This window comes from Danio rerio, chromosome 7 (assembly GCF_052040795.2).
Source record: "Danio rerio strain M-AB ecotype USA chromosome 7, GRCz13ab, whole genome shotgun sequence".
NCBI classification, from domain to species: Eukaryota; Metazoa; Chordata; class Actinopteri; order Cypriniformes; family Danionidae; genus Danio; species Danio rerio.
The window spans coordinates 25,232,589-25,247,500 of record NC_141027.1 but is presented as its reverse complement, the minus strand read 5'-3'; the positions used below and the strand labels follow the sequence as shown (position 1 = coordinate 25,247,500).

At 35.1% G+C, this 14,912-nt stretch overlaps 1 protein-coding gene across 7 annotated transcripts in view; it reads right to left on the bottom strand.

Annotated features, from left to right (window-relative positions):
• Positions 1 to 14,912, bottom strand: part of exoc6b (exocyst complex component 6B) — a 144,493-nt gene that overhangs the window by 70,840 nt on the left and 58,741 nt on the right. For all 7 annotated transcript variants that reach the window (XR_015494951.1, XR_015494950.1, XR_015494949.1 and 4 more), the window contains 6 exon segments: positions 8,090 to 8,173; positions 6,331 to 6,377; positions 5,683 to 5,803; positions 5,266 to 5,337; positions 891 to 988; positions 1 to 50 (listed from right to left, as the gene is read on the bottom strand). The exon segment at positions 1 to 50 is cut by the window's left edge and continues 56 nt beyond it. Coding sequence is in view for 4 of the 7 variants with exons in the window: in NM_001076730.3 (NP_001070198.3) it covers positions 1 to 50; positions 891 to 988; positions 5,266 to 5,337; positions 5,683 to 5,803; positions 6,331 to 6,377; positions 8,090 to 8,173 (472 nt within the window). In the remaining 3 variants the exon portion in view is untranslated.

The following is a 14,912-nucleotide window of genomic DNA, read 5'->3' as shown; positions in this document are numbered from 1 at the left end:
CAGGGGACACTACGGGAATCGGACTGTAGTTGTCCTGATCCAAGATTTGCCTAATAAACAGAAAAAGGTGTGAGGAGAAACATCACAGATGAAATGATAATAAACGTGAGGGCAACAGAAAGACTAAGTAATATTCACTGGCCTCATGAGATTATATAACTCGGTCACGGCTAACAGACACAACAGATCTCCTTAAATGCCTGTTCACATAGTAATGATATTCTGAGCTGTTGGAAGACTCTAAAGCATCATTCTTTTATGAAGTGAGTCAAGTGTCTCTGACGGGGTTTGGAAAACAACTCCAGCAAGGTTACCATAACCTTTCCCTGTCATCCGCTCTCAAAATTCAACCTAACAAATCGCAACTATTCCCCTCCAAGGAGCTTTAATATCTTTTTTTCATACCAACAAATTGACATTTTTTGGGATTCAATGCTCTTTAAATGGATCCCAGAACTGAAACGAAGAAAATATTTGTCCTTCAAGCAATATGATTTAGTCATATGGGGGTAATTTGATCAGAGATTTCAGATGGTTTGGCCGGACAGCATTTCGCTGTCCTTCAGCTGTCCGAATATAAATCTTGGAGCACTGCAGGTATCAGATTCAGGCAATTTCCCTAAATGGTACTTTGATATAGGGCATTAAAATGGATATCTCATTAAAAAAATGGATGTATGGTTAACTAGTATTGAATTGCAGAGCAAATGACGTACAGTAAACACAATCTGATTTACGCTGAACGCATCTTATGTTTGGGCATAACCCTATTAGCCTAATTCCTTCAGTATGGATTTCGCAAGGGTCATAAGGTGATAACCAAATCATCATTATTCTGACTCGCATGACAAATCGTAGTATAGAGATGATTAAAAAAAGCAGGAAATCACCTGAAGGACTGGTTCCACTTTTTCAGCAGGATCTCTCCATATTGATCCCTCATCTCCAACAACATGTCGAACAACTGGTTTACTGGAAAGCCATAACCCTGCAAAGAGAGAGAGTAAGATGAAAGCAAGAACTAAATGAATGTAGCCCTCAGTCGAATACCAGGCAAAATTGGGTTTACACATTTACGTTCACATAATTTTTTTTTCAAGCATCACATTAAATCATTATTTTTCTACAATTCTCTATGGCTTTTGAGTGTATTTCTCCTAGCATATTAGTTGCTACACTTGCAAAATATTTTTTATTAGACAATAAAATAATGCCAGGGTGACCAATTTTCTTAGCTCTGGAATCCAACAGATTAAAATGGCATGTTTTATTTCAAATAAAAGGTGTACTTCAGTCGGAGCTCCCAGGGTTGTGTTTTATCTCTGTTATTATTTATTTTTAAATGTAAATTCTTGCATGAGTTCATTTAAAAATAGATATTTTGTAAAGTATGCAGATGATACCGCTTTGGTGAGCCTTTTAAATGAAGAGGAGGAAAAGCACAGGCCTGTTCTTGACATCTTTTTAGACTGGTGTAAAAATTCAAACCTTCTCCTAAATATTAATAAAACTAAAGAGACGGTTATTGATTGTAGAGAGAGAACACAAAGCAAAACTAATCCAACATTAATCAATAGGCAGCAAATTCAGTTAGTAACAAGTTACAAATAATTCAGTTTAATGTTGGACGGCAAACTTAACTGCATAAGGAAAAAGCATCAACAGAGAACACACATCCTAAAGAGACTATTGTTCTTAGATGTGTAAGAAATAAAACAAAATTATTAGTTTTTTAAATTCCTCCTCTCTCAGTACCAGTTGATGGCAAGTAGAATGGATATTTATTTAGAGTAAGTGTACCATGTTTTTATGTGAAATGTCAGATGTCTGTGATTGCTGCAAATTAAATTTCCCCAAGGGGACAAATACAGTTAACTAACTAAACAGTACATAGCAGTGGCTATCACCATCTGTAGACTTTTCATTACAATAAATAAATAAAAATACAGACAATTTATGTTTATTGCATTTATTTGATTTGTCTCTTGCAGTATTGACTTTAATATATAATAATTACTATATTGCTGCAGTATATGTGATATTTTTTTAAAGACTTTGGGTGTACTCAAACTAGGGTGTACTCATTTGACCACCATGTCCTAGTTCGTTTGACAAGTGAGAGTGCTTCAAATCTCAAAATGGCCCAGCTGGACGAGGTGTGCCAAAGTGCTGTTCGGTTGAAATGCTCGGCAGATATGCTTGTAATGTGAGTGCAAAGTGTGCCTGAGCTCGAAACTGAAGACCAGACGTCACTTTAAGGGACAGTTCCATATGGGTTTAATAATCATTCTTACTCTTCAATGAACACAAAACTGTCATAGTTTATCAAAGATACAAATCCCTAGCTGCATGTCAGCTGCATCTTTAACAAACCTCCTAATACCTGCAGCATGAGGACTTTTATGAACATTTATAAGCACCAAAAGTGGTGGATCTGTTCGGCAAAAGATTTGACTGCGTGTGACTCCATATCAAACGACTTAAAATAATACAAAACAATAAAACTAAAGCAAGCTCCATTGTACTGAGCAAGAGTGCTTCTCTTCTGTTAAACTGAACAGCCTTGTCATAAATGACTAGTAGTGTAACGAATCACAAATCCCATGGTTCAGATCACACTACGACTTTTGAGTCATGGATTTTTCAGTTTAGCAAAAAAGGGAGGAGACAAATGTCATTTGCTCTACGTTTATACAAAAATATTACTGCACAAACCATTGGTTTTAACAAACAGAATTTAGAACCTGTAATTTTAATACAAATAAAAATCAAGAAAGTAAAAATCAAGAAAGAACCAGCTGAAAAAAAGGGAAAATATTCAATATGAAAAATGATCTTTGCTACTGTTGCTGATGATGCTAAATAAAGAAATCTAACATCTTGTACAACATAACATAAATTTATTTTCAATTAATGATTCAATAATTCACACATAATACTTTGTTTTATTTTATAGGTGTATCATTTTTCAAAACCTATTCAGTGACATAATTTTGATGGTATTTTGTCACCACCCATGGGTTAAACAATGTAATTTCTACAACATTTACCAGTGTCAAGTTCCACTAAGGCCCCGTTTACACTAGTGCGTTTTAGTTTTAAAACGGCGTTTTAGAATGAAAACGATCCGCGTCCACACTAGCCTTTCACTTAGCATTTCTGAAAATTATATTAATTATATAATTATATTTATTAAACGAGATATTTTATTCATCTTGTTGTCTGTATCTAACAACATATTCCTCGACTTTGGTCAATGGAATCTATTACTTGTTCTCAGGTAAGGTGTTTTGGCTGAGTGCAAAGATAAGTTAATAATTAATGTAACCAAGTAGCCTACATTCTGTATATTGACTGATCGCTTGCCTTTATTTCCTATAATGTATAAACTTATTGTATGTTATACTTTTATAATGGCTATTATTGATTAATAAAACTGATATTCAGCAAAAGAGGGTATGTTTCGTATTTTTACTGAAATTGAAAGGAGGCAGCAATGTCATAGGCTTCGTTTTATTATTAATACCCACACAGTGAAGATGACGCTCATAAATGCGCCTCAACATTTCTGCTGTCTGTTAAGTTGCTAATATCAAAATGAAAATAGGCAGTTCCTTAAATCATGTTTTTATTTTATTGTTGAGAAAGTGAAACAACATAGCCAGGGTGATGTGAATGAAGTTATAAAGTACACTGTTCCCTTTAAAGATTTACCTGTGTCCTCGGTTGTCTGTTTCCATATCAAACTGAGGAGACTGCAGCCTTGATCAAACTTGCGAAGTCTAAACTTACAAGGAGAGGATGCAGGACTGAACTGTGTGTGTAGGCTACTTAATATTGAGGAAAAGCCCCAATCAAAGAGGCGAATGTTGGCAGCCCCGCCTCCGTTTTCAGATGTCTCCGTTTTCCCCCATCCACACTGAGACGGAGCAGCAGCGTTTTAGAATGAAAACAGCCTCTCCAGCGTTTCCAAAACGCTCTGTTTTCGGCACTCGAAAACTCAGGCGTAGTGTGGATGGATGGTGTAACCGTAGCAAAACTTATGCGTTTTAAAATGAAAACGCATTAGTGTAAACGGGGCCTAAACTTTGATTTTAACCTTTAAACATCAGTGTTTATATCTGAGCAACAATTCATCATCCCAGTACTTCTGTGTTATTTAATTGTTTGTAACTAACTGAAAAAGTGTAAAAACTGAATCTCTCGATCAAATGCAGATTTAAATGCAGCACTTAGAAGAATTATTAAACATATGCAAATCATTATCATTTATCATTTATGTTGTACGAGTTTGAATTGAGATCACGATCTTTCAATGTTTAATTGTGCAGCTTTACACTAAATGCATTAATGCAGGCTAAGCAAACAGTGACAAAAAACATCTTTAATTATCTTTAATTTGTGAAGGATAGGGTAATTGTTTCTCTGCTGTGTTTTATAAGAAATATTTCTGTGTCAAAAGTTCCAAGTGTATTGTACTGTCAACTTTTGTATAGTAATGTTAGTCATCATTTTAACACAAGGCATGCATTAAAAGGAAATTTTTTGCTTCCCATTTCAAAAACTAATGCAAAGCAACGTACCGTGATGTATAGAGGAATGAAAATATGGAATGAATTGTCATCAGAAATTACATGCTTTGTAACAAGTAAAATGAGGTTTAAAAATCTTTTTAAAAATATTTAATGGAACAATATTAAGTGGATTGTTGATTTGGATGTTATGTATGAATTTTGTATTTTAATGTTTTTATTAGTCTTTGTTGTTGTGTATTAATGTAATTTTTTGTTATGTTCGATGGACCCCAGGAAGAATAGCCACTACCCTGGTAGTGGCTAATGGGGATCCAGATAAATAAATAAAAAAAAATTAATAACCTAAGAAAGCATTTAGGTCCCACCACAACTTTTTCCGTCATTATTATATTTTACAGGGAAGCCAAAATGCTTTCATACACGTGATTTAAATGACGCGGGAGGCGATCTCTCTGCAATTGTTATAAATGTTGGATTAACCTACAATTTAAAAAGATTTATTAATCCGATGGTCACGTGCGTTCCGAACTGTGGGTTGTGAACTATACAGATCACGGTTCAATAGTGATATGTTTCACCACTATACATGACGTAAGCATGCTCAGGCTCGGAAAAAATGCAATGTGAGTGGGGCCGAGGGGGAAAGGGGACGGGAGAACAATCGCTCATGGCATGGTTCAAGACAACCGTGCCTAGTGTGAGTACACCCTTATTACCAGTCTAGTCTTACCTGCAATGTGTCTGCAAACAGCACTATGAGATTCTTCAGATCTAAAACCAGGTCTGGATCAGTGCAATAAGACTGGAGAGATACAAAAGAGAATAATTATGTCAAACAGATATCCAAAATATATAACTTTATTGAAATGTTAAAACTTTATCAGTATTTCCTTTCAGAAATGTATGTTATCGTGGCACTATGCGAGAATTAAAAATGGCTAAAATACTATTTTCAAATTTGACCTATGGAACAAGAGTTACAACTATGATCAAATATTTTTTAAAAACTACTTCTTTTGCATATTTAAAATTGCCCAAATCTCAAATACATTGTCAAAACATCTCCAAATAAATAGCTTATCCATGAATTTGAAGTCTAAAGGCTTTCCTTGCCCAGTGTGTTACATGTGTAGTGTTGCAGACATACTGAATGTGTACGCAAGGCTGCAATGGTCTTGGAAAGAGCCAGTTCCCACAATTCTTCCACGTAAGCCCTGTTTACCAAGCCTTGTGTGGTGTGTAGGATGTGGTCTTCAACTACAAAAAAACTACAATGCACATAAAGAAACAAATCAATGAATATATGAGAGAACATATGAGAGATACAGTGAGTGTAACATCATAAGGAAACATGTCTATGCTACTAATATCCCAAATACACACAATGTGGCTTTCCTGCGCAGATCCATCAATGATTCTACCTAAGAATATTGCCAAAAATCTGTGCCCTGAGCTTATTTTGTGCCATTTAGGATGTTAGCAAAAGCCTTCATTCCAGACAGCAGCCTTCCCAATATTCCCATTCAGACACTCGGAATAACACCAATCTGCCACTCCGCATCCACAGAACCATAAATCCTGAAGCTCAGAGTATTTTTCGGCAGCTCTGGGATGAAGAATCAGGAAGGGCCAGAGGAAGGGGAGCTTTTGGCTAACGGGAGGGTCTGAATGCTGAGCCAAAAAAAGGGATTCGGCTCTTTTAATTCTCTTCTATATTAAAAATGAATGTTATAAGCATGTAAATTTGATTTTCAGTTAATTTGGCCATTCAAAACAGAATGCGTACTGCACTTACCCCACAATCTGATTGAAGTAGCGCCTGTAGCCCTCTAATGTTTCATGCTGGAGACCACAGTGGAGAGAGACAGAGAAAGAGCTTATGAACATTAGTCAGATATGCAGTCTACTGTTACAGGTTGTTTTTGACTTTTGTTGACTTTTGTCTTTATTCAATACACTCGATTTTAAACTTAGCACATTTTTATTGTTTATTGGAAAGAAAATCTTTAAAGTTACCTTTATAACATCAATAAGTCATTATATTAATCGAAAATAACAACAACTGTACAATTCAGCAAATGAGACAGTATACTCTACTGCTCAAAAATGAGGGGAGTGCAAGATCCTTTTTATGTTTTTAAATTAAATAGGTTTAAATAATTTTATTTTTCATGAAAGATATTTTGAGATATCACAAAGCATTATCATTAAAGAGATACTTCAACCAAACTGAAAATTATGCCATCTCAAGCTTCAAAAGCTTCTTGTTTTTTTTACCAAGACCATACAAAGTAGTGCACTATACAACATATGACAAATTACAGACTGTCTTAGATCTTATTTTCCCACTATCCCCTCAAAATAAAATACATAAAAATTTTGAATTAACCAACCCGATCCTCTGAGAATTTTTTTTTTAATTCAAAAATTTATAAAGATTAATTTAAATTAATTAACAAATATAGATAAATTAATAAAAAATAATAATTGGGCAAGTTTACAAAAAAAAAAAATTTTTTTTTTGTTTAAAGGTAAAGAAAATTAAAAAAAGAAAAGTTTGTGTTAAGGAGTCAATATTTTCTCTTTCCAGTTATTTACTGTGTATTAGAGCTGATACCAACTGAACAGGGTGCACCTTTGATATAGTCTAAAACAGGGTTCCAGGTCTTCCAGCGAGTAAGAATCTTCACATTCACAAACATGTTTGTCTTTGTTTTTTCTCTGTTCAACACAAAAGACATTTTAAATGATTTTGGAAATCTGTCACCATTGACTTCTATAGTATTTCTTTATCCTGCTATGGAGGTCAATGGTTACAGGTTTTTTTATGTTCTTCAAAATATCTTCTTTTGTATTAAATAGAAAAAGGAATCTCATAAAGTTATGTAACTATTTGAGTGAGTAAACTGTTTGGGGGAACTATCCCTTTGACGGTCAAAAGGCATTTTTTTAATTCTCAATTATTTCAATTTCTAATTATTATTATTATGCTGCTGCATAGCAATTTAGTTGCAATCTAGCATAGTTGTTAGCATCAACAGATCTTAATCATGACATTCTTTTTTATTATCAATTTAGGCATCTTTGCAGAATAATAGTAGCTATTTCTTTAAAAAGTTTTAATAAAGTTGACCCCCAAAACTATTTTGTAATGACATAAACATTAAGCAACAAAAATAAAAATAAAAAACTGAATCTGAAATGAAATTCAGCTCTGCTGTTAGAAGAACTAATGTGTTTTCCTGAGCTATATTTTAACTGGAATGATGATTCAATATCCTTTCCCAGTTATTTTTCTGGCCAGTGAAAACTATATATAAGCACCTCAATACTGGTGGTACCTATAAATGCATTTACAGGCTCTACATTTAATATAGGTTGGCGTCAATTTTCTTGTGTTTATCCATCTCAAATAAGCATTAAAAAACAAGTACATGCTAATGGCTTACCTCACAGCTCCTGAGAGTTCACATTAAGTGATGTTAGTGAATTGGGGATGGTGAAGTGTATATGAGTGGAGGGTGTCAAAGTGCTCAGACTGTGTGAAGGCGTACCATGTTAGAGTGAGGTTGAAGCACAAGCCGGGCCTGTTTCCGCCGCTGCTTCCTGTAGTAGTTCTCAAAAGTGTCCCGAGCACCCTGGGTAAAGCACATACATATTCTAAGAACCTGAGTGGAAAAAAGGCTTTCGGTTTCTGTGAACGGACCACTTTTCTGTGACAATCAAAGAAACAACCACTTACAGTATCACTATTTGAAACTCAAAAATGCTTAAAGGCCCCTAACAATTCTTAATGAAACATGAAGACAGTGCAGGGTCAATGGCATTTTGTTTATAACAAGGCTCTGCAGAGTTTATCTGACCATTTCTGTTCTCTTAAATACTGCATTCTGTTTACAATTTAAATGGGTCCAGTACATTTTATGACCAGTCATTGGAATGGAGTGGACTGCATATGTCTGCACTGCACCAATTCACATGACACAAGCATGAAGCCAGACCTCATTTACCCCAAACCAAATCATATTTACACTATCTGAATTGTTTATCCCTTATATAATGCACTTATATGTGTCATTTACCACAATAAAATTGTAATTGTGTGTAATTGTGTGTAACTAGTTGTCTGTATGCTGACTACTGCATTTCCTCCCTGCATTGTTACTACTAATAAACATGGAGGAGTTCAGATCAACTACAGTCAGCTACAGTGTATTGGTTTGTTATTTATGAAAGTGTTTGTAGACAAACCCTCAGTATGATAGTTTGGTTCAATTTAAATAAGTAATCATTTTCATCCACCTCAATACTAAAAATTATTTAATTGGTCAGAATATCTGACGAGTATGTGATGATGTAAAAAAAAATAATAATAATAAATCACTGACTGCAATAAACTGTACATTTTAAATGTGTGTATCTTCGTATTGCAAATGTTGTCACTGTTTTGCATCATACCATCTAATAGATATCCTTGAGACAACATTTTGATATTATTGTCAACAATTTTGATTTTAGGAGGATTGTAAAGAGTTTAACCAATAAATTAAAATAACCCTGAGACCCTTAGTTCATCTTCGGAAGACACATTAAAATATTTCAGATGAAACCTTAAAGTGACCACATGGACCGCAACAGTCCTGACACATTCAAAGAAACGTTTGACACGTTTTGACAATGTTTTTGATACCCTTTCTGGACTTTGAATTGCTCACTGTGGCCATCTATGTGGGATGAGGGAGCTTTTAGATTTCATCTAAAATATCTTAATCTGTGTTCCAAAGATAAACAAAACCCTCACTTCGTTCCAATCCCCCTGAGACTTTTGTTAATTATTTACAGACATTTAGTAATTAATAACACAATTTAATTCTCAGGTGAACTAACCATTCAAGGGGAATAAAAGAGGGGAGGCGATGAAAGAAAACAGACTTTTATGAGGTAAATTTGAAAAAAAGAGCATATCGGGTACTCTCTTCTAATCTCATAGTATGACTCTAGAAAGAGGCTTGTGGTCTAAAAACAATGACCCTCATTCACCATTCAAAGGCTTTTCTCAGAGTCCCAGAGTGCAGTTCCTATCCACCTTACACTGACTGCTATCGAAGTCTATAAGGGCATAAGACTAACACAAGCACACATGTCCCAGGCAGATCAGAAACAGCAAAGCACTGAACAGAGATAAGACAGAAAGCAGTGGCACTACAGTAAAACTTATCGCTACTTCCGGTCAAGAGCCCTGAATTTATCTAGCCAGATGAGTGACTGCATCTCTTTCACAAAGATACCATAAAAGCACAAAACTCGACCACACAGAACCAACAAAAGTGACATAAAAGCTCTGTTGAGTATCTAGTGAGTTTTTTTCTTCTGGTGGTCTGCATGACATGCTAAGAAAATGCTAACAATCCCATATAACAAAAAAAAATGTGCTTTAATTAAAAGGTTTACATTTTAAATAAATTAAATTTTGCAGTAAAAACTTTATTTATTATAATGTGTAAGATATATTACAATTTTAACTAAATTACCATGTTATCATTAATGTAAATTAAGATATTTTGTGTTATGTTTTCTGTTATTTCGTTTATATTCCTTACAGTATTTATTATATATTCATTACACACTTGTGGCATTTGCTACTTTTACCTGTATGTGTATGACAACTTTTTACACAGCATTTATTGACAGGCCACAAATGACAAACTACAGTAAGGAATTGCGAAATATCCATGCAAAAATCTATTAATTACAATGTAGGACTTTAGCAATGTTTAGCAATGGAAAGTTTGCATAGTATTACAACTTAGAATTTTTACTTTGCTGCCTCACATTGTAATTCTTCAGGTATATCATCATTAATCCATTCAAGTTAATACACTGAAACAAAAATTTTTCATAATATTCAATAAAAGTCTAACCATTTGCTTCTGCATTTGGAGAGGTGGTTCTTCTATTGACGTCAACCTTGTCCTTGAGGGCTTTCATAGCACTGCATATTAAAGGTGCTGTATATAAGTCTTTACCTCTTCTAAAGCATAGAACACCATAATATATTTGCAGTTATTTAAGAAACATGCTAAGTGAATATTCTTGTTTAAAATAAATAAATCTTTGAAAATGTGCATTACGTGCATGAATGTCTGTTTGTTTTGGTACCTTTAACCCACATAATGCCAGTTTAGCCAATTTTATTTCAGCACCCCGAGTTGCCTTGGTGGAAAATCGTGCATCTCATTCATTTAACCATGAGGGCTCTTAAAATATGCGTCCGTGACTGAAATGCAACCTCCGGTGGATAGTACCAGACTGCAAAATGAGACGCAGATTCAGAGTTCCACATGAGGTGGTTATTAGTAATTATGAGTAAACATAAACATTAGACTAGCACGTTACATTGTAACCCCGTATCACAACAAACACGTGGCGAGATTTACTGTGATAATATGGCTTTTTGCACTAGACGAAACAGGACAGAAATTTAGAAACATAGCCATTCAGAAACACATGTGCACTCCAATGAAATAGTAATGTATTTAATCAAATTAATACATGTTAAACCTCTTTAACATTATTAAATGTCCATGCTGAATAGCTGATATGTGCTAGTTTGCACTGAGTCACAGTTCTGAAGATCAATTTCAAACGCTTTATTTTATTTTCAACATATGAGGTAAACTATTTGCCGCTGCTTTCAGTTGTATGGCAATAAATGTCATGTGAAATGGAATTCAAACTCACATCATTCACATTTAACACTAAATAAAACACATCAGGTGTACCTGAGGTGATCGTTGTCAGTATATCCTGTTGTTCAGCTGCAAGAAATAGAAGCCATTTCTAAAATATAAATTTCAGGTGTCAGTTAGAACAAAAACTCCTTTAAATAAGGAGAATAATCCTTCTTTTATTTAGAACATGATTTTAATCAGCCTTAAGGCACGACAGTCAGGCACACTGCTATTGGTTTCATCAATCTGGCAACCTGCGCTGGCGTGTGTTTTAAACCAGGCGTGCAATACCTAGTTTAACCACTGGGTGTCAATCTTACATACTGCACCTTTAATACCATCCTCTTACCAGTAGTTTGCTATGAGGTAATGATGCCCAAAAGAAAGCCCTGCACCCTACTCAATAATCCATTTCAGCTGGAACTACACCAACATACTGAAATAAAAGTCTCAGCAACTTCCGGTTCACCCGGACTTAAACTTTTGTAATGCCAACAAGCAGATTTAGAATCACCCTTTACGTTCGTAAAAATATTATAACTAAAATGTCTATGAAGAAAGCTCCTACAGGTGCTGTTATTGAGCTCTGGTCTACAGCAAATTTCAGCATACTTATTTCGCCAGACTCTGGACTAAGGGCACAAGAGCGATACTTAATCCCTCAAGAGTTTAAACCAGCATTCATTCGGTTACCGAGTAGAGTATTCGGCCTTCAGAGTACAATGAAAGACAGAAGGTGAAACGATTCAGTCAGAAACACCAGAAAATATAAGCAAGCAACTTCCTCAAGCCAAAGTCAAAAAACGAGGGATTGTTGGGAAGTCTGATTCATTTTAGCCAGTTGGTTCATTCATCAACTTATTAAAAATGGATTCAGTGATTCATAACCACTGTACTTTGAAGCTGCAGTCTGTCAAACTGTAAGCCACTCATAATTTAAAGTAGCTTCCCCAAAACTGAATGGTCCGCTGTGGGGTAAACTCCTGCACAATATACCGTTATTGGAGCAGGATGTGTATTACCTCACAATTCTTAAAAAGAAGCTTTGGAAAAGGAAAAAAGGATGTTAGAGAAGGATGCTCTGTTCTGTGTGAAGGGAATTTAACTGAGTGTGTCCATCCTGTGTTGGCTGTACAAGCTCTAGTGTGGTTAGCAAGACTGAGGTCAACCAACTGCAGTCTAAACTCAGTCAATCATGTCCAAACGCTCCATCTTCTATAGATGTTCCTTAACCTAAACAGTCAAAATCAACCCGAGAACACTGCCAACAAAAACTACTGCAGAAAGATCCATGCTTAACTCTGCTCTAATGCCTGATTTCTTGAGCTTCACTGACATGGACGCTGATGGATGGAGTGGTGATTGATGCCTAGATTTTGGGTGTGGTTCTCTGGATCAGAGCAGTAGGATGAAGGCCTGTATGTGGTTCTCCTTTAAGATTTCCAGCTGCAGATTGCCTATCACAACTAGCCCATGTTTACCCCGAACAGAACACAAACCAGAACTGTCAGAGAATTGAGACATGGTTTCTTTATGTCCCATCAGGAGCTAGAAGGAGGAGTTTGAGCTGGAAGAGGGTTCTCTAGAGTAACAGGAAAATAAAGTCCAGCAAAAGCTACTAAACAAGAATAGAACTGTAATATTCAGATGCTAAAATGGACGTATGTGCCACTTGAAGAAATTGAGATGTCTATTTATCTCTGTATTCTTTTGCCAAGAGAAATGTAAAGCTAAAATATGAAATATAAAAAAGTGATATAGAAATTAGCTGTAATTGTTTAAGCTGAAATCATTTTAGTCATTTTAAACCAACGTTTAAAAGTTTGGAGTTTGCATTTTCAACTTTTAATGTTATAGGTTATAAGGGTGCTTATACAAAAGGGGTGTAATAGTATGCTCAAGTTGTGATTTGATAAACATCTCAATACTGAACTCATATGATTTTATTTTGATATTGTATACTAACAAAAGTGTTTAATATTAGTTTTGTTATTTTTCAAAACATGGTAAAACAATAATAATTTTATATTTTATAATAGTATATAATATTAAAAAGTGCAAAAACTGAGGTTTTGCTTGTTGGATCCAAATCAGCACTCTCCAAAAAGGACAGTTTTTATCTTTCAATTCACGACTGTTCCATTTATCCCTCTAAACAGGTGAAGAGTCTGGAAGTCATCATTGATAGCATCCTATTTTTTAATTCTCAAATCAATAACATCACCTGGTCTGCTTACTTCCTTCTACAAAACATTAACTGACTCCGCCCTTCTCTTACCCCCCCCCATGCCACTGCTGTTCTTGTCCATAGCCTTGTGACATCTCATTTAGATTACTGCAACTCCCTTCTCTTTGGTCATACTCATAAATCCCTTCGGAAGCTTCAGTTGGTCCAGAACTCCTTCTTCTCATCACATCACCCCTGTCCTGCATCAGCTTCACTGGTTACCAGTTCATTTTCAAAATGATTTTAAAATTTTGCTGTTAACATTCAAAACAATCCACAATCTCGCCCCTCCATATTGTCTGCCATCTTTTACACTTCTACTCCCTCTTGCACCCTGAGATCTTCTTCTTCCTCCCTCCGCTTGTCTGTTCACTCTGCTCGTCTATCGTCCATGGGCAGCAGAGCATTCAGCCACTCTGCTCCCTGGCTTAGAAATTCACTACCACCTGCCATCAGAAACATTGTCTCCCTTACATTATTTAAAACAAGACTCAAAACTCACTTACTCAAAGTGGCTTTTGATACTTAATTGTATCTGCACTATTGTTGTGTATACTTTTATAATATTTCTCTTGTTGTTTTATTGCTCTTGTTTTATTTTAAGATGTCCTTGAGTTGCAAGAAAGTCGCCTTTTTTAAAAATGTATTATTATGATTATGATGATGATGATGATTATTATTATTACTATTATTATTATTATTATTATTATTGTTGTTATTGTTATTATTGTTATTAATATAATAATAATAATAATTATTATTATTATTATTATTATTAATAATATTATTATTGTTATTATTGTATGTAGGTATACTGTTGGTTAAATACTACATTTATATAGAGTTAGGGTGGTGGACATAAATAGATTTTGAACCAATTTCTGGTCCTTAATACACAGAAAACGGATTACATAACACAATAAACCATAATAACTGCTTATAAATGTGATATAGTAATTTAAATGATGCACAATGTCTTACTTCGGAGTGTGCCGCTCCAGTCAGCTGCTCAAGTCTACTGATACAGTCACTTTGAGATTTAACAAACGTATGATTTCAAATCCTAATTACTACCTCTGGCTCCAGATAATGCACCAAGGTCTTATGAAGTCAAACGATTGCTCAGTGAAACAAACTGAACTTTTACAACATTATTACCTGTTATGTACAGCCTAGGCAAATGGTTCGAAGCATGAACAACAGGGGTGAACAACCCTGTTCCTGCAGATCTACCTTCCTGCAGAGTTCAGATAAAACCCATATCAAACACACCTGCCTGTAAGTATCAAGTACTCTTAAGGACCCAATTTATTGGTAAAAGTGTGTTTGATCAGGGTTGGAGCTGAACTCTGCAGAAAGGTAGATCTCCAGGAACAGGATTGGTGATCGCACATTATGCTTCTTTCGCAGACATGCGCA